Genomic DNA, 19,274 nt, shown 5'->3' with positions numbered 1-19,274 from the left:
CCCAGGAGCTCCATCTTCATCTTCTCCACTCTCAGATCTGCTCGCACTCCCGGAGTCATCATCATCAGAGAGCAAAGCTTTAGCTTCGGCCTCTAGCACTTTCGCATTCTTGATATCAGTCGTGAGGTCAAAGCCACGAGCATGAATCTCTTCGAGAGTCTCTCTTCGATACTAGCATTTAGCATGCTCGGCAACGCGGGATAATCAAACCTGAGAAGCATCAGAAATTTTCTTTGCTCGAGCATTAGCGATTTCAGCGTTGGCTCGGTAGATGGCCACGACCGCCTCCACATTGTCCTTTACTTTTTCTGCATACAGATTTGGCCTTTGCAAGCTCAACGGCTAGGTGAGTCTCGAGCTCTTCAATTTTCTTGGCTCGTGCCAAGATCTCTTCCTTCATGTTTTGGAGTTGACGCTCAGTCGAAGATAGCTGGGCCTGAGCTGTATCTTTCTCCGAGGCAAGACGGTCTATGTTCTGCTTCCACTCTAGCTTTCGAACCCAGCCTTCAAGGTTTGGGATTGCACGGGGCACCCAAGAAACCATTGTATCATAGGAAATAATGCCAATACGAAAAGATAAAAGAAACAAAACGGTAGACGGAAGCTATATGTGAGTTCGTGCTTACACTTCATGTTCCACTCTTCAGGGAACGACATCTTCTCGGCCGAAATTATGTTGGAAGTCCTTACTCGGACAAACCGGCCCATCCATCCTCTATCCTTGTCCTCATCTATGCTCGAGAACAGAACCTTGGTGACCCGGTGCTTAAGCCTTATCGACCTGCCTCGATAGAGATGGGGGTTGTATATTCTAATAAGGTGGTCGAGGGTAAAAGGCATCCCCTCGACTTGGCTCACGAAGAATCGGAGCAAAATAACAATGCGCCAGACAGACAGATAGATCTGGCCCATAATTATTTGGTATTGGCGGCAGAAATCAAGGATAACGGGGTCAACAAGACCCAGCATAGAAGGGTAAGTATAAACATTTAAGAACCATTCTACATAAGTGGTGATGGCCTCTTCAAGGGTAGGAATCACCACCTCTTTATTTTCCGAGTGACAATCTTTTTTCACCTGCTCGAGATCACCTTCAGCTATGAGCATATATATCTTGACATGGGCTTACATCGGCTAGGGACCGAAGAGGGTTTCTCGACTTTGAAGTCGGAGGTAAGATCGCACGCCCACGGAACACACTCCTCGATGCGTGGCTCTACCAGCGTTTTATCGCCGACCGGCCGCGATGAAGAAGATTTTTCCTTTTGGGGAACAGTTTTTGATGTTTTTGCCATTGTTATATGATTTTAAAGAAAGAAGAAGACGAAACGGGTTGTTTAAGAGAAGATTGGCAAACGGGATTTGAAGAACCTACAAAATTGAGAAGCTTGAAGGGAATAGAAGAGTTTTTGAAGATTAGGAGAAATTTTGAATGTAAAGTTTGAGAAAATTATAAAGAGGATCTATTTATAATATTGCTATGACGGTTTGAAAACATTAGTGGCCAACCATTAGCTGGCACTAATTAATTGTCTTGGGAACTGTGCAGACGCGACGCTTTAGTCGCCTCCGTCGCTTACATCACGGGATAACGTCATAATCGGTCGATGTACAAAGTCAGATACTCAGTTCGTTTCTTCTCATTACACTCTAAGAAACAAGGGGACTATCTGCATATGGGTAAAATCGGGCTTGCTCGATTTTGCCATTATTTCGAGATCAGAGAACTGCATCGAGGGTCAACCTCGTAATAGATCAGGCCTAAGCACGAAGACAAGGTACCGAGTTTGGTGATCGAGGTACCCATAGAGATCGAGGTCTCCGACGATCGAGACCAAATATGATCAGCTTCGAGCGGAACGCAATAACGGAAAGGTAAAATATCCGTAACCGGTCGGAGATCATGGTGGAAATCTAGGAACAGAGTAAATCAAGGGCGGTTATTTGTATCAATCATGAGATTTTCTTTTGTAATTAGAATTGTACCACAATTAGGATTCCTCCAGTATATAAAGAGGGGTCCCTATCATTTGTAAACACCTTACATTTACGAATATCAAGGAAATATAATATTTCTTTCTTCTGCTTATCAACTTACTGCTCTTGAACTGTTCTTGCTTCATTACTTTCCAGGGATCATCAGCTCGGGGGCATTGTGCAAGCATTGTTTGTTTTATATTCTTGTCAATACCCATCACTTATATCTAAATTAATCAATTGGTATTAAGTGAAATCACGTATCCTTAAAACCACATTACAAGTTTAATTGTTACTCGATTTTTAGGGTAAACAATATAGTTATATTGTTCAAGATGGCTTGAAAGCAGCTATTAGTAATTCACGGGGTAGATGTAGCTTGATGTTATCTGGTTCAGATGAACCCGGTACTTTCGACGCAGAGTATGAATTTATGTGTAAAAATTCACTAAAATTGTAATAAATAGTATATATAAACTCATAACTATTAAGATATAATGAGTTCAGTGCTAAAAACCTCAAAAATTGAACTCATATAATTTAAATTCTGAAGCTGCTTATTAGTAATTCCTTGTTTAGAATTAGAAAAAATGTTAAGAATGTAAAGGAATCAAATGGGAGTACAAAAAGCTTAAGCAATATGTTAGGCAAGTCAGAACGTACACGTCTTGGTTTACTTTTGGATTAATCAATTTTATGGAACTCAGCATATATATATTTGATGTAAAATGCACAAGCTCTGTGATAATTATGAAAACAACCAAAATAGAGAGTGATAATTAAGCACTGTACTATACACGGTATATAATACATAAATCAGATTAATATCTAAATATCATGCCCAATCAATCATTACAAAGAGAAAACCAGCCACAAAGTATCCCGCATTCACATAGGATCCAAGGAAGGGTCGCACCTCACGGGGATATGGTGTACGCTGTTTACGTACTCAAATGTAAATATCAGTAGTTAATTTTACGGTTCGAACCGGTGACTTATAGGTCACACGGCAACTTGACTGTTGCTCCAGGGCTACCCATGACCAGTGGCGAAGCCACATGGTCACAAGGGTGGTCAACTGACCACCCTTCATCGAAAAATTGCACTGTGTATATAAGTAAAATACTACGTTTTAGAGGTATATGACACATATTGAACACCCTCGTCGGAAATTGTTTTTCACTTCTTTCACATTTGAATACCCTTGGAAAAATTACTAGCTTCGTCACCGCTCCTAACACACTATAATTCAAAAATAGAGGAAGGAAGTTTTTTCCTTCTAAATAACTATACAATTTTCATATAGAGGGGAAAGAAGACAGAGTATGTGTGTGTGTGTTAAGTTTTATCACGTTCATAAATATACATAATATATAAGGTAGTTAAGGGCAGCCAAATAAGCGCGCCAAAATCGAAAATGTTTGGTTCCCCTAAACTTGCTGTCACTTATACTTTCTCTTTCTTTCATTTCTGTTTTCTTTCTCTTTTTGCTATCTCTGATCTATTCTTAATTATTTCCTAAAATTCTACATTACCCCTTTTGCACTCCATAGCAATCCAACATGAGTTCACCAAAATCTTGAATTTTTTTTATCTTTATTTGCTTTAATTAGGTGGATCAAGAAAAAAGCAGTGACGAAATTAAAATCTCAAATGTTATTTGAGATCTAATTAAGGGATTAGCTTAATTAAAAAAAAAAAAGACACAGTTGATGATCGGCCAAAGAAATTTGCATTGGTATCTATGATGATGGTTGGGAAAAATAGGCTTTTTTGGTGGATAGCCAAGAATTGTTTCAGATGGAATGGCAGATCCTGCTAACTATGGCAATCCTGACCGTGACATTGATCAGGTACGTATTTTATTTAGTGACGAAGTCAGAAATTTTGTTAAAGGCGTTCAAGATTATATGTATATGTAATTTTTTGACGAAGGGTGTTAACTCACCACCTTGTGATATATGTAGTTATGCCTTTGCCTTCTAAGTATGGTTGTGTCGTGGAAATTGGAAAATCGAATTGCTTAGTTCGAATTAATGCAAGAGTTTAAGTTTTATGCACCGATGATATAAAAAATAAATTTAAGCTATCATGTCATTCAGTATATTATAGATTTATAATCTAAATGAAATGGTAAGTAACCTACTATAACAGGTCAAATTTGGTATATTTTTTTTACATTGTCAGTACATATTACTTAAATCCGTTATGAAAATGTCTAATGTGTGCTTAGCATGACTAGATGAATTTAGCCAAATAAACTTGTTATTAAACAACTAAAAGTGTCATATGAGTAGATGATTTAAGTGAAATCAGCTCATATGTGTGAGTCCACTGTCTCTTTCCATCGTCGTGAGTTGAGGGTCTACCGGAAACAGCCTCTCTACTCCTCCGGTGTAGGGGTAAGGTCTGCGTACACACTATCCTCCCCAGATCTCACTTGTGGGATTCTAGTGGGTGGTTGTTGTTGTTGTTGAGCTCATATGTGTGAGTGTGTAACAGCTCAAACCCAACTGTTTCACGGTTTTGTCCCCTTGGGCTTTAACTCAAAAGGTGCCTCAATAGGAACTCGCCTTTTTGTGGCCCTAATAACTTTCGTCTCTCATTCCGTTGTGGGATTTTCCTAATGCAAGCTTCACAACAAAACCCCGTTCGAGTTCAATTGCGAGCAATATGTGGGCTGTTGTTACAGCATGCTTGAGAAAAAGAAAAGAAAGAAGAAATATGCAGCAAATTACAGAGTTATGATGATCTTTGTCTGTTGAAACTTTTAGGACACCAGATATATTTTTGACTAAACAACATATCATGCTAGGTGTGGGCTAAAAGATGATCCTTAACTTGTTGACTTAGTTGAGTGTTGTGTTACAATTAGTAACTTTACACATGAAGCATATTCCTATCATGACAATGTGGTAATTGCCTAGACTTTACTAAAATAACATCAAAATGCAACTATATATGGATGCGGGCTTAGATATATTATGATTGAAGCATCATAAAATGCCGGATTCAAAAGTTGACGGAGCCATGGCGTTTGAAAGCTAATTTTACTACTTACAAACAATTTGATTGAACCTATGTTTCCCGGACTCTCCGAAATATCTTTGGGTGCGTGTCGGATCCTATAAAAGTAGTATATTTTTTGAAGATCCGACACGAGTGCAACATTATTTTGGAGAGTCCGCGCAACATAGCATTGAACCAATGGCGGCAATACCAAAATGATACATTTACTATCTCAACTAGAATTAGCAATTTAAGAAAGAGAATCATTTTGCAAAAACATCCTTGTCTTCTCATGACTTTGCATATATAGAATTTTCATGTTGTTTTTCGTATACATGGTAAGCAACCTCCACTTCCAACCAAGAGGTTGTGAGTTCGAGTCTTCCCAAGAGCAAGGTGAGAATTTCTTGGAGGGAAGGATATCGAGGGTCTATTTGGAAACAACCTCTCTACCTCAGGGTAGGGGTAAGGTCTGCGTACACACTACCCTCCCCAGACCCCACTAAGTGGGATTATATTGGGTTGTTGTTGTTGTTGTTGTTCCGTATACACTACAGCATAATTATTGTAAAGTTCTTGATTGACCAGTGATCAATATGTCTGATAAGCTTATTTCCCACTTAAAACTTTCTTTTGAAGGGGCTAATCGCTTTGAAGAAAGGTACACAACTAATAAAGTATAGCCGGAAGGGGAAGCCTAAGTTCTGCCCTTTCAGAGTTTCTCCGGTAATTGATTGTGTTACTTACCAGCCTCATATCAACTAGCAATGTGCTTTTTGGTTTAGACAGCATTCGCAATATGAGAGTTTCTGCATGAAATTTAATCGTTATTTTTCTGCTTGAAGATTAAAGCTTTGTTGTTGGTAATTCCAGGATGAAACAACGTTAATTTGGTACTCTCGTGGAGCAGAAAGGAACCTAAAGCTATCTTCAGTTTCAAAAATTATTCCTGGCCAGAGAACTGTGAGTAGATTATATGTCTAGATTTTGTTCACCTATCGATAAGATATACTGAAAATATATAAACTTTTGCCGGTGGATATGTCTATGCAGCCGGTTTTTAAAAGATATTTGCGTCCAGAGAAGGAGTACTTGTCATTTTCCCTTATATACAACAATGGTGAAAGATCTCTAGATCTGGTTGGTGAACGGATTAATTTATTTTCGTGTTAACATTTTTTTCTGTCGTGAATGCTGTTTGGAATAAGGTTTACTAATGTGAAAGTTAATTATCATTTTCTTTCTGAAGATTTGCAAGGATAAAATTGAAGCAGAGATTTGGATTGCTGGTCTAAAGAATTTAATTTCAGCTGGCCAAGCTCGTAATAGTAGACGTACTCAGAGTGATATTTCTGATGTAAGTTTTCGAGCTTCATAGTTAAGGTCAAAAGAACCAGATATTTGTTTTGTCAGATCTATCTTGCATATTATATCGACGAGTGATTACAGATTTGACATCTCTCTATATGATTTTATATGCAGTTACAAAATACCCATCCATGTGGTTCAACATTAGATTTCAGCCAAACAATTGCTCGGGATTGGACATCTGCTGATCCCTATAGTGGTGAAACTTCCTTGAGTGTGCGAAGCTCAGATGTGGGGTCTGAACGTGGAAATATGCAAGTAAGAACAAGTTCGGATGGTTTCCGTATTAGTGTCTCTAGCACTCCAAGTTGTTCGAGTGGGGGTTCGGGTCCAGATGACATAGAATCATTAGGTGATGTTTATGTGTGGGGGGAGATTTGGTGTGATGGAGTGTCAAAAGATGGAGCCGGGAATCCAATTACCATTAAACATGATGTACTTAGTCCTAAACCTTTGGAGTCGAATGTGGTTCTTGATGTTCATCAAATTGCTTGTGGCGTACGACACATTGCTCTTGTTACAAGGCAAGGAGAGGTTTTCACTTGGGGAGAAGAATCTGGGGGCAGGCTAGGTCATGGAATTGAAAAGGATTTTAGTCGCCCTCGACTTGTTGAATTTCTGGCTGTTACAAACGTCGATTTTGTTTCATGTGGCGAGTATCATACCTGTGCTGTGTCTACATTGGGCGATTTATATACTTGGGGAGATGGAACTCACAATGCTGGACTTCTTGGGCATGGCAATGATGTTAGCCATTGGATTCCAAAAAGAGTTTCCGGTCCGCTTGAAGGGCTTCAAGTTTTATCGGTTGCATGTGGCACTTGGCATTCAGCTTTGGCGACTGCAAATGGAAAACTATTCACATTTGGGGATGGATCATTTGGAGTCTTAGGTCATGGAGATCGTGAAAGTATACTGTATCCCAAGGAAGTTCAATCGTTGAACGGACTCAAGACGATTAAAGTTGCGTGTGGTGTGTGGCACACGGCTGCTATTGTGGAAGTTACAAACCATAACTGTGGAAATGTGCCCACTAGAAAGTTATTCACTTGGGGAGATGGTGATAAGAATAGATTAGGTCATGGAAATAAGGAAATTTATCTGCTTCCGACCTGTGTCTCTGCAATTATCGATTACAACTTCCATCAGTTAGCATGCGGACATAATATAACCGTTGGTCTTACCACATCCGGTCATGTCTTCATCATGGGAAGCAATGCCTATGGTCAGCTAGGCAATCCACAGGCCGATGGAAAGGTCCCGTCCCTTGTACAAGATAAATTGGTAGGTGAATTCGTCGAAGAAATAGCATGTGGTGCATTCCATGTTGCTGTTCTTACATCAAGAAGTGAAGTCTTTACGTGGGGAAAAGGCGCTAACGGAAGGTTAGGTCATGGCGACACAGAAGATCGGAATGCTCCAACATTAGTTGAGGCCTTAAAAGACAGGCATGTGAAGAACATAGCATGTGGCTCTAATTACACTGCTAGTATTTGCATTCATAAGTGGGTATCTGGAGCAGATCAATCTGTTTGCTCGGGTTGTCGACAAGCATTTGGATTTACTCGAAAGAGACATAACTGTTATAATTGTGGACTAGTTCATTGTCATGCTTGCAGTTCAAAAAAAGCACTCAAAGCTGCACTTGCTCCGACACCAGGAAAACCACATCGCGTTTGTGACTCTTGCTACATGAAATTGAAAAAGGCTTCCGAAGGAAGTTCCTCATTTTATGCTAAGAAATTCAACTCCTCTCATCGACCTGAGAATAGTAAGTTAGACAGAGGCGAGCCAAAATCATCAAGGGTTTTGCTCTCGCCCACTGTGGAACCGATTAAGTACCTTGAAGTCAAGTCTACTAGGTCTGGTGTCAGATCAGATTCTCTAAATATAGTGAGAGCTTCACAAGTTCCATCACTTTTGCAATTAAAAGACATCGCTTTTCCAAGTTCACTTAGCGCTCTTCAACATGCATTGAAGCCTGTTGTGACTGCACCACCTCAGCCTCAATCTCAACCTCAACCACAACCTCCTTCGTCCAACTCTAGACCTGCTTCACCGTACTCAAGAAGACCAAGTCCTCCACGCTCGCCTGCTCCTGTTTTTTCAAGGGGTGTAATCGATAGTCTTAGAAAGACAAATGATGTATTACACCAAGAAGTTGCCAAATTGCAAAACCAGGTATGAGAACTCTTAACATATAAAACAAGAAGATTTTGCCCTTCTATTGATTAACTTAATGTCTAGAGCTATCGTTATTAGTTGTCTCGTTTATATTTGTAGATCAAAAGTTTAAAGCAGAAAAGTGATGGACAAGACGCTGAAATTAAAAAACTGAAGGAAAATTCTCAAGAATCATCTAGGTTGGTTGCAGATAGAGCATCAAAGTGTAATATCGCGGTGGAAACCATGAAGTCTATTACTGCTCAAGTAATGTTCAAATTGCTTCTCTTCTGTTTATGCTTGACTTATGATTTGTGTTATATCAATAAAGCAAAATGCACATATGTCCTGAACCCTGAACTGTTTACATAAAAGAAAATATAGGTATTTATGCTTATCAGACATGCATATAACTATGAGAACTAGGGCAGGGCAACCCGGTGCACAAAGCATCTCGCGTTTAAGCAGGGTCAAGGGAAGGGCCGCATTTCAAGGGGGTGTGATGTAGCATGCCTAGCCTAATGCAAGCATCGATGACTGATTTCACAGCTCGAACCCGTGACCTATATGTCACGCGGAGACAACTTGATCGTTGCTCCAAGGCTTCCCTTCGACTATGAGAATTAGGATAGAAGTTTTTTCATGAGCTTTGCCGCAGAAGATATATTGATTTTACATACCTAGGATTGAAACTTACATATTCTTCTTACAAAATATTAGAACTCATAGAAATTGTTCTGTCTTGTGTTAAAATTTTTGCTTATACTTTTTTATGCATTGGAAAAGTATTCATGTCACGATAATGGAGTGTTGTTATCGTGTCTTTTGTTATTCAGTTGAAAGAAATGACACAAGAACTACCTCCTGATATCTCTGAGAGTTCAGCCCTTAAATCCATACAAACTCAAGTGGAATCTTTTCTTAATACATTCGCGAATCAAGCATCCGAAGACAACGCTTCTCTGTCACCCAATATGTCTTATAGTCAACAGAAGCCAACACATAGAAATAATCTATCTTCTGAGTCTGTCATTAGAAATGATCAATGGGATGCTGCTGGAGTTCAAGAAACATCACATAATGCTGATGGAACTATACGTGAAAATCACGGACAATCAAGCACGGAAAGTGTCTCGGGGTCACCTAAAGCTCAGAGAGAGGGACAAAAGGAAGTTATTGAACAATTTGAACCGGGTGTCTACGTTACTCTACTTCAACTTACAAATGGCACCAAGATCTTCAAGCGCGTTAGGTTCAGGTATTTCACTAAAATCCCTTTGTTGCTAAACTAAAATTTGATAACTTGTATTCCATATGTCCCATTTTATGTGGCATACTTTCTTTTTTAGTCTATACTGGCAAAATGACACCTTTCTATATTTAGAAACAATCTAACTTTATACGTATAAAATAATGTATAGCAACAGAAATGCCTATGACCTGTTTTTGACCGCAAGTTTGTACTGTTGGTTGACATCTTTGTACATCAAACTTCAGTGTTTTAAGAATGAGTCCTATATAGTGTTTATTTTTATTTTCATTGTCCCATTTTATGTGACACACTTTCTTTTTTTAGTCTATACTAGCAAAGTGACACCTTTCTATATTTAGAAACAATTTAACTTTATACGTGTAAAATGATGTATAGCCACAGAAATGCCTATGACTTGTTTTCGACCACAAGTTTGTACTGTTTCTTGACATCTTTCTATGTCAAACACAACCATCACATAAACTAGGTACCAACAAAGTGACAACTCTCTACATTTAGAAACAGTTTAACTTTTTACGTGTAAAACGATGTATAACCACATAAATGTTTATGACCTGTTTTCGACCGCAAGTTTGTCCAGTTTGTTGACATCTTTGCATGTCAAACACAACCATCACATGGGTACCATCAAAGTGACATCTTTCTATATTTAGAAATAATTTAACTTTATACGTGTAAAACGATGTATAGCTACAGAAATACCTATGGCCTGTTTTCGACCACAAGTTTGTACTGTTTGTTGACATCTTTGTATGTCAAACATAACCATCACATAAACTAGGTACCAACAAAGTGATACATTTCTATATTTAGAAATAATTTAACTTTATACGTATAAAAATGATGTATACCCATAGAAATGCCTATGGCTTGTTTTCGACCACAAGTTTGTACTGTTGATTGACATCTTTGTATGTCAAACACAACCATCAAATAAACTAGGTACCAGCAAAATGACATCTTTCTATATTCAGAAACAATTTAACTTTATACGTGTAAAACGATGTATAGCCACATAAATGCCTATGACCTGTTTTCGACCACAAGTTTGTACTTTTTGTTGACATCTTTGTATGTCAAACACAACCATCACATAAACTAGGTAACAACAAAGTGATACCTTTCCATATTTAGAAATAATTTAACTTATATACGTGTAAAATGATGAATAGCCACAGAAATGCCTATGATCTGTTTTCGACCACAAGTTTGTATTGTTTGTTGACATCTTTGTACGTCAAACACAACCATCACATAAACTGGGACGGTGGGAGTACCTAATCAACATCTTTGTACTGTTTGTTGATTGGACAATTTCCTACAGTAAACGGAGGTTCGCGGAGCAACAAGCAGAAGAATGGTGGAAGGAAAACAAAGATAGGCTACTGAAAAAATACAGCCCTCCGAAGACAAACGTCGCATCTGCTGATTCATCATTTCCTCCACCACCAGCAACAGAGGAAAATAGTGAAACATCACAACAGTCTACATAGACTTGACTGCTAATTTTGTTAGCTTAGAGTTGTTAGCAGCAGAAGCAGGTATAACATTTAGATTCAGTGATTTTGAAGTGGATACATTTTATGCTTTGTTAACCTTTTTGGAGCAGTGGCGGAGCCACATTCAACCAACGGGTGTCGCAAGAAAATTACTCAGTATTGCTAGATAATTTTTTTTGATTTATGTATATTTACTATACGTTGACCCTCTTGACTTTTCAATGTATCTAATTTCTTATATTTGACACCCCTTAATGAAAATTGTGGTTCCGCCACTACTTTGGAGAACATAGATATTTAATATGAGCAAAAGAGCAATGTGAATGCTATTTATGCAAAAAATGTATATGCAGGACTTGCTTTTGACAGAAGGTAAGAAAGGAAAAAGAAAATAAGTATTGTTAGATAGAAGTCAGAATGTTGTTTTAAGGAAGAATGAGAAATGATTTAAGTATTTTCTTTTCACACATGTAATGTAGCAAAGAAGGATTGATCAGATGTATGATACATAATCTTTTTTTCCAATTTAAGTTTTGTGTACTATAGTGTATGGATGTTTTACACCATCCGGTTAAGTTAGTTACAAAATTTTTGTAAGTTCTTACAACAACAACAACCTAGTGAAATCCCACGTGTGGGGTCTGAGGAGGGTAGTGTGTATGCAGACCTTACCTCTACCTCGAGGGGGTAAAGAAGTTGTTTCCGAAAGACCTCCGGCTCAAGAAAATAGAAAGACGATTATAATTGAATGTCTTGTAAGAAAATTAATAGTTATATAAACAAATATTAGACCGGAATCTAACAATGTCTGAAAAGGGCAATTTTTCATTAGCTATATTTATAAGGATTTTTTCATTCATATACACTATTGGAAATTTTATTACTCTAAATGTTCATGTTTAGTAAATTACCCTACATACACAAGTTTTGTTTACAAAATATATACATTCCAGCTTAAAAGGCTCTCAATCCATTATTAGTGTCTTCAATTAAGGAAGGATTGTCAACCAAAAAACTACTAATTGGTAGAGGTCAAACCTACTTAATAATAAACTTCCAATCCCGTATTTACTTATTGTCAATATTAATTAATGCAGGGGCTTCTTCCATTAGTTTGACAAAAGTAAGCCAGCTCTTCCTTGACTTTGAAGGAATTGCTTAGTTTCTGCTACTTAACAATAAGGTCATCTTTCAGAAAATTCAGTAAATTATTCTATTCCTATGACAAAGATAAAGACACCACGTAGGATGAGAGCTATAGGAAAAATAATGATTAATATTTTTATGATGTTGATCCTTATATCCAAGAATGATAAAATGGTTCTTACTTTAATTTTTGCATGATGGTGGTTGTGCTGTGTTGAAGGTTCTGGTAAAGACACAACTTCTTTATATATGCTCCATACTGCAATTAGAGTATGAAAATTAAACAAGGACAGACAATTGGAAAATTAATGAATATTAACAAAACTTTAACGAATATTAAAAAACAGTAGAAATATTTGTTATTTGGAAACCAGAAGACAAAGACTGTTGCAAACTCTCTGTTTCTCCTGTTAAAGATGACATAAACAAATTTGCTGGAGAAGCAGAAGGAAAATTAATAGTTGTAGATGATTCTTTTCTCTCAATTGACCCATTTTTGACCAATTGAATATGGTTATGTGGTAAAGGAGGTAAATGTTGAATTGGTGTTGGACAGTAAATTTCGGGAATATTTGTTTGTGGCTTTTCGATTTCTTCTATTTGGAGGTTATGTATTTTGATATAGTTTTGATCTAATCTTTGTTGCTGGGGTTTAGGAGGAGGAAGAGGAGTAGAAATTGGACCTTTACGAAATCTGGCATGACCAGTTCTGTTTTTGTCGAGTAAAGAAATGAACTTTTTGAATTTGATAACAACAATATCAGCTACGGCTGTGTAATCAGCAGATACAGAGGAGTTTTGATCTAATCTCTGTTGTTGTTGTTGGTTTTGATGAGATTGAGAAAGCAAACAGATTAATTTCATCCAACTAATTATATATTATACAATTCATCTATAACTTTCACACATTATTTCTACCCAATTAGATACAACTACAATAACATACAACTTAAATACAAAATTGTATACAATATGTCTTTTGTATATTTTGTATCTGATTTATACATAGTAAAAATAAATTTCATACAACTAATTATATATTATACAACTTATCTACAACTTTCATACATTATTTCTACTTAGTTATATACAACTACAATATCATACAACTTAAATATAATTTTTATACAATGTTGTTCAACTTTCATACAATAGTTAAATAAATAAAAGAAAAATATATAAATAACAAAAAATAATTTTTTTATAATTTTTCTACAATTTTACTACAATTTCTGCAGTATAATGTATGTCATGTCTTCTTCTTCTTCTTCTTCTTTGAGTTTCAATCTGAAATTCTGCCAAAACCAAGTCTAATCTTCACCAAAACCCCTCAAAATTGAGATATAAACTCCAAACCATATTCCCAATTATTTGCAACAACACCCAATCCAAACAAATAATGATTTTTGAAAACCCAAATTTGAATTCAAAGCTTCAAAGCGTTTTAATAGCTGTCAATGGTGGAATTGCTGCTCTTTTTTCCTTTGCTTAACATTACTGAAATTTGGGATTGAGAGATAGAGAGAGACGTAGAGAGAATTCTCAATTCTTTGCAACAACATCCAACCCAAACAAACAATGTTTTTTGAAAACCCAAATTCGAATTCAAAGCTTCAAAGCTTTTTAATGGTTGTCAATAGTGGAATTTCTACTCTCTTGTGCAAGATACGTGGGATGGGGGTGGGATGTGGAGAGAGAAACGTGGGGGAGTAAAAGATATATTAGAGTAATTTTAAGACACTAATTATTATCATTAATTCGCTTAAAATATACATAAATGGTAATTGAGTATATAAAATGTAATTATAGTAAAACTTGAGTAGGAAGAGTAATATAGTTTCGTATAGTGTATAGGAATGTAAAAATTCCAATATGTAACCTTTTAAAATAGAAACAAAATCTAAACAGTAAACTAAAAAGGAGTCATTTGCGTAACCCAGCCCGGGGCAAAGGGACATAGACCGAAAGCGGTATAAGCCCAGCAAGCAGAGGGAATTGCGTCAGACCCGATCAAGTCCGTCCGCTTGGGGTAAGTGCACAAATAGTTATTCTCAGGGATGTTATTTAGAGATTAGCCAGTATTTATTTTATCCTGAAATTTTAAACTAAAAATCTTAATGTCAAGACAATTCAAGATATTTTTGTCCTGAAAAATCGAAATTCAGGACGCACTGGCTAATTCTTAAATAGAAGCTCTTTAGAGTGGTTACCTGGTGCCATTTCTACGTCCGGTTGTCGTGTCTAAGCATACGAGCGTGCAATATATGGAATCTTGTAAAAAATAACCGGCCTGATTCACTTGTTTATTTTTGTAGCTAGTATACATAAATTATATACTGATTATAGATGATTATATACATACTATTTATATGTTATATGTTCGCCGATAATTTTTAGTTAAGCAATTTGGTGAGTAGATATTTAGGTTAATTCTTCTTAAAAATATGTATTCCCTCAATTTCAATTTATGCGATATAATTTGATCGGGAAAGCAATTACATTTAAGAAAGAAAGAAAGTTATTTTGGAAATTGTAGTATTAAAAATACGATAAGATTTCTATGACAATATTTAAAATTAAGGGAGTAATGAGAAGTTTAAAAATTATATTATGAAAAATATCTTCTTCTTTTTTTTGTATTGAAATGGACTATTAAAATAAATAGTGCCATATGAAATAAAATAGAAAGAATGGTTAATTTTGCCATCTGAGTATGGCTGTCACGACCCTAAACCCAGAACCGATCGTGATGGCGCCTATCGTGAAACAAGGCCAGCCAACACAACTCCCCAATCCATTTGAACAGTTATAATAATTCAATTTAATTCATTAATAAGTAATAAATCCCGAGATTAAGTGAAATAGAACAAGTGCGGAAATCAATACAGCCCGACATCGGGGTGTCACCAGTCATGAGCATCTAAACAACCATCTAAAAGTAGGAAGAGTCTACATAGTCTACTACAAATCCAGTACAAATGTAAATAAAGATAGGAAGGAGAAGCACTGGGCTGCGAACGCCGAGCAACTACCTAGTGAACTCCGGACAGGCTGCTGGAAGCAATCAACCCTCGCTAGCAGGACCCGAGGCTCCTGAATCTGCACACGGGGTGCAGAGAGTAATGTGAGTACGCCAACTCAGTGAGTAATAAAAGTAAAAGCAGCTGAGCGATAAGAAAACATGTAAAGCACAACAAAATGCTACAAAGAGGCAGCATAAAACCAATACAATGAAATAAAATAGTGGAAACTTGTACAAAATACTTTAGTTCACTAGAAACCTCTTTAAAACATCTTTTAGTAGTTAAACAAGTGAAAGAAAAGAAGTGAGAAAAGATAGACACATAAAATTAGCTCCTCGGGCAAAAGACCAACAGAATTAGCCCCTCGGGCTATCTCACAATCACTCGAATCAGCCCCTCGGGCAATAACATGAAACAACATCAGCCCCTCGGGCTATATCACATCACAAACTAGGTACACATGCTCACTGGGGGTGTATAGACTCCGGGAGGGGCCCCTTAACGGCCCAAGCACAATAATCAAGCCATCTCGTGGCATAATCAAACAGGCTCTCGGCCTCATATCAAGCCACCTTGTGGCGTACAACTCAGGCCCTCGTCCTCATAATCATGAATCAACACAATATCGTTGCGGCGCGCAGCCCGATCCCATATTAACCTCACAACACAGGCCATCGATCCTACTCAGTAAGAAATCTCTAAAAGCCACTTGGGCACAGTAAAATATAATGTTCAGCTCAAAATATCATTTAAGAGGTCAAAATAGAGTAAACATGGCTGAGTTATGAAAACAGTAGAATATAGGATGACTGAGTACAAATATAAAGTCAAAACAATGAGGAGTAGTAGTAAATATCCCCTTAAGGGTCCAAAACAGTTGGCACGAGGCTCAAATATGGCATTCAGCCCAAGACATGATGATAGCAAACAGTTTTCAATCAAATACGCAGTTAAACAGTCATACGGGATGGACTAAGTCATAATCTCCAACGGTGCACGACCCCACGCTCGTCATCTAGTGTGTGTGTCACCTCAATAAAGCACAACGATGTGAAATCCGGTGTTTCATACCTTCAGGACAACATTTACAATCATTACTCACCTCTATCCGGTCCAAACTCTAGCCCGTGATGCCTTTGCCTCTCGAATCGGCCTCCGAATGCTCCAAATCTAACCAAAATCAGTGCACAACCATCAAAATATGCTAAGGGAACAAAGTCCACTCGAAAGTAATCAAATTACAACACCAATCCCGAAATTGACCAAATCCGACCCCCGGGACCATGCCTCGGAATCTGATAAAACAATTACATCAATCAACTCCTTATCACTCCCCGAGTTCATTCATATCAAAAGTACCAAAATCCAAACACAAATGACCCCTCAAATCCCTAATTTTAGGTCTTCAATTACAAGCCCTAGTTCTTCAATATTTAGGCTTAAATTCTACAAATTCCATGATTAATTAGGTAGAAAATACATTAGGATTGAGTATTAAGTCCATAAATCTTACCTCCAAGTGTTCCCCCTTGATTCCCTCTTCAATCCTCTTCAAAAAGCTCTACAATCTCCCAAAAATGGAGGAACTTAGACCCAAAATCGTGGAATTTGTCTTTTAAAACATTCTGCCCAACACTTAAAAATCCTTCATCGCGAACGCGGTCAACGCCTCGTGTTCGCGAAGAACAAATTTGAGTTGACCACTTTTCCTTCATCGCGGACGCGACGCCCTTCACACGAAGCGAAGACTTAGCCTCATAAACCATCGCAAACTCATTTTCCCTCTCACGAACGCAAAGATCACTGACCCCACCTCTTCGTGAACGGGGGACTCCCATCACAAATGCGAAGGCCAAACCTCCTGCCTCTCATCTTGACCCTTCGCGAACGCGAGGGCCCACTTGCGATCGCGAAGGCCAAAAGTTTACAACACTCACAACAGATTTTCTACAATCTTTTTCAATTTGAAATGATCCGTTCAACCACACGAAACTCACCCGAGGCCCTCGGGCAACCAAACATGCCAACATATCCCATAACATCATTCAAACTTGTTCCAACCTTCGGAACGCTCAAAACAATATCAAAACACCAGATTTGCATCGGATTCAAGTCTGAGAATTTCAAAAACTTCCAAATTCCGCTTTCGCTCAAAAAGTCTATCAAACCACGTCCGAATGACCTGAAATTTTGCACACATATCCAAAATGACACAACAGACCTACTGAAACTCCCAGAATTCCATTTTGACCCCTAAATCAAAATCTCACTTATCAACCGGAAAAAACCAAAATTCTAATTTCGCCAATTCAAGCCTAAATCTACTCCGAACCTCCAAAACACATTTCGATCACGCTCCTAAGTCCCAAATCACTTTCCGAAGCTATCTGAACCATCGGAACTTACATCTAAGCCCTTTTCACATAAGTCAACATCCGATTGACTTTTCCAACTTAAGCTTATTCAAAAGAGACTAAATCTATCAAACCTTACCAAAACCTCTCAGAACCCAAGCCAACCAACCCGATAATACATAATACGATTGAACAAGACAATACGAAGCAGAAATGGGGGAAACGGAGCAGTAACTCATGAAAAGACCGGCCGGATCATTACAATGGCAAATGGGACGAAGGGGATTATCTATGAAAAAGAGATACCGATAGATAGTGGATATGCTAAATTTAGTTAATTGAATTTTACATGTATAAGTATCAGTAATAGGTTATTTAATAAATAATTGTATATGTTAAAAATAATCTTATCTAATTAATTTATAACATAAAGTAAATTGAGACACAAATAATTTTATATTTGAATTAATTTAAATTAAAAATATTGCATCAATAAACTCCTTCTAGTGGTTTGAAATATAATATAATGCGATGATAAGAAATTCATTTTTTATTATAATTTTAAAAAATTGTGTGAGTTAGCATTATCGCTTGTTCTAACAGTGGCATTGATAAGTTATGCGTTTTTTGTTTTGATGATTTAACAAACTTCACGAGAGAACAAGATAAGGAACATGATACAATTAGTTCCCTTGCGTTTAGAGTAACTAGTCAGATGTCTGGTTCAATTCTCAATGAAATCAGATAAGGAAACATCAGAGAGAACAAATAGATATCAGTTCCCTGGTCATCGTACAGTCAACTCTACAGTTGTAAAAGCGGCTGCACTGTACTGTCTGGCAGGCTATTACATTATACCGTCTGGCAGCAGTACAACAACATAACTGTAGCTTGCTAAGTCCAAACTAAAGGGCACTTTATTGCATCATCCTTGATGACATCACACACACATATTATCAACATGAGGCAAGGGATTTCATCTCTCTAATACTTGCAAATCAAAAGATAATATTCTCTCAAGTGCTAGCTACCACCTCTCTCAAGAACAAAGTTGATGCAACCTTAAGGACCAGATCCAAAGATTGAAGATATCTTAAGTCCTTAAGTTTGTTGAGTCTTTGTTATTTTATTCTTCATTTGTAATCCTACACTACTTCAAGAAGTATCTTTGTAGGACAGACTTAAACCACTGTTTGGTTTAGTTTCTTGACTAGAGTTAGTCAAGTTTTGTTGCTTTGTAATAGAGTTATTGCAAAAGGCTTACAATAGAGTTATTGTAAGGGGTGAGGGTTTAAGAGTTTAATTCCTAGATTGCAATAGGTTGTAATCTGAAATTTGCTCAGTTTAGTAGAGTTGAAATCCTACTAGGGTATGTCGTGGTTTTTAATACCTTGAGCAAGGAGTTTTCCACGTAAATATCGCGTGTTCTGTACTTACTGTTGTTTTACTGTGAGAACAGATA

General features: G+C 37.3%; 2 protein-coding genes across 2 annotated transcripts; one reads left to right on the top strand and one right to left on the bottom strand.

Annotated features, from left to right (window-relative positions):
- The first annotated feature begins 3,403 nt into the window (after positions 1 to 3,403).
- Positions 3,404 to 11,721, top strand: LOC104216614 (PH, RCC1 and FYVE domains-containing protein 1). The gene is made up of 9 exons (XM_009766710.2): positions 3,404 to 3,830; positions 5,626 to 5,712; positions 5,860 to 5,949; positions 6,040 to 6,126; positions 6,236 to 6,343; positions 6,469 to 8,535; positions 8,638 to 8,784; positions 9,354 to 9,775; positions 11,115 to 11,721. Exons 1-9 carry the CDS (start codon positions 3,783 to 3,785, stop codon positions 11,281 to 11,283), a joined length of 3,225 nt encoding a protein of 1,074 aa, XP_009765012.1. The 5' UTR covers positions 3,404 to 3,782; the 3' UTR covers positions 11,284 to 11,721.
- Positions 11,722 to 12,771: 1,050 nt separating this feature from the next.
- On the bottom strand, positions 12,772 to 13,299 carry LOC104216619 (probable WRKY transcription factor 7). Its single transcript, XM_009766714.1, has one exon. It carries the CDS (start codon positions 13,297 to 13,299, stop codon positions 12,772 to 12,774), a length of 528 nt encoding a protein of 175 aa, XP_009765016.1.
- Positions 13,300 to 19,274: the final 5,975 nt, after the last annotated feature.

This window comes from Nicotiana sylvestris, chromosome 9 (genome assembly GCF_000393655.2).
Source record: "Nicotiana sylvestris chromosome 9, ASM39365v2, whole genome shotgun sequence".
NCBI lineage: Eukaryota > Viridiplantae > Streptophyta > Magnoliopsida > Solanales > Solanaceae > Nicotiana > Nicotiana sylvestris.
This window is presented reverse-complemented; position numbering and strand designations above follow the sequence as displayed.

Coding starts and splice junctions, on each gene's coding strand:
- LOC104216614 (XM_009766710.2), top strand. CDS start 3,783: ATGGCAGATCCTGCTAACTATGGCAATCCTGACCGTGACATTGATCAG. Junction 5,950..6,039: donor TTATTCCTGGCCAGAGAACT/GTGAGTAGATTA, acceptor ATGTCTATGCAG/CCGGTTTTTAAAAGATATTT. Junction 6,127..6,235: donor GTGAAAGATCTCTAGATCTG/GTTGGTGAACGG, acceptor TTCTTTCTGAAG/ATTTGCAAGGATAAAATTGA.
- LOC104216619 (XM_009766714.1), bottom strand. CDS start 13,299: ATGAAATTAATCTGTTTGCTTTCTCAATCTCATCAAAACCAACAACAA.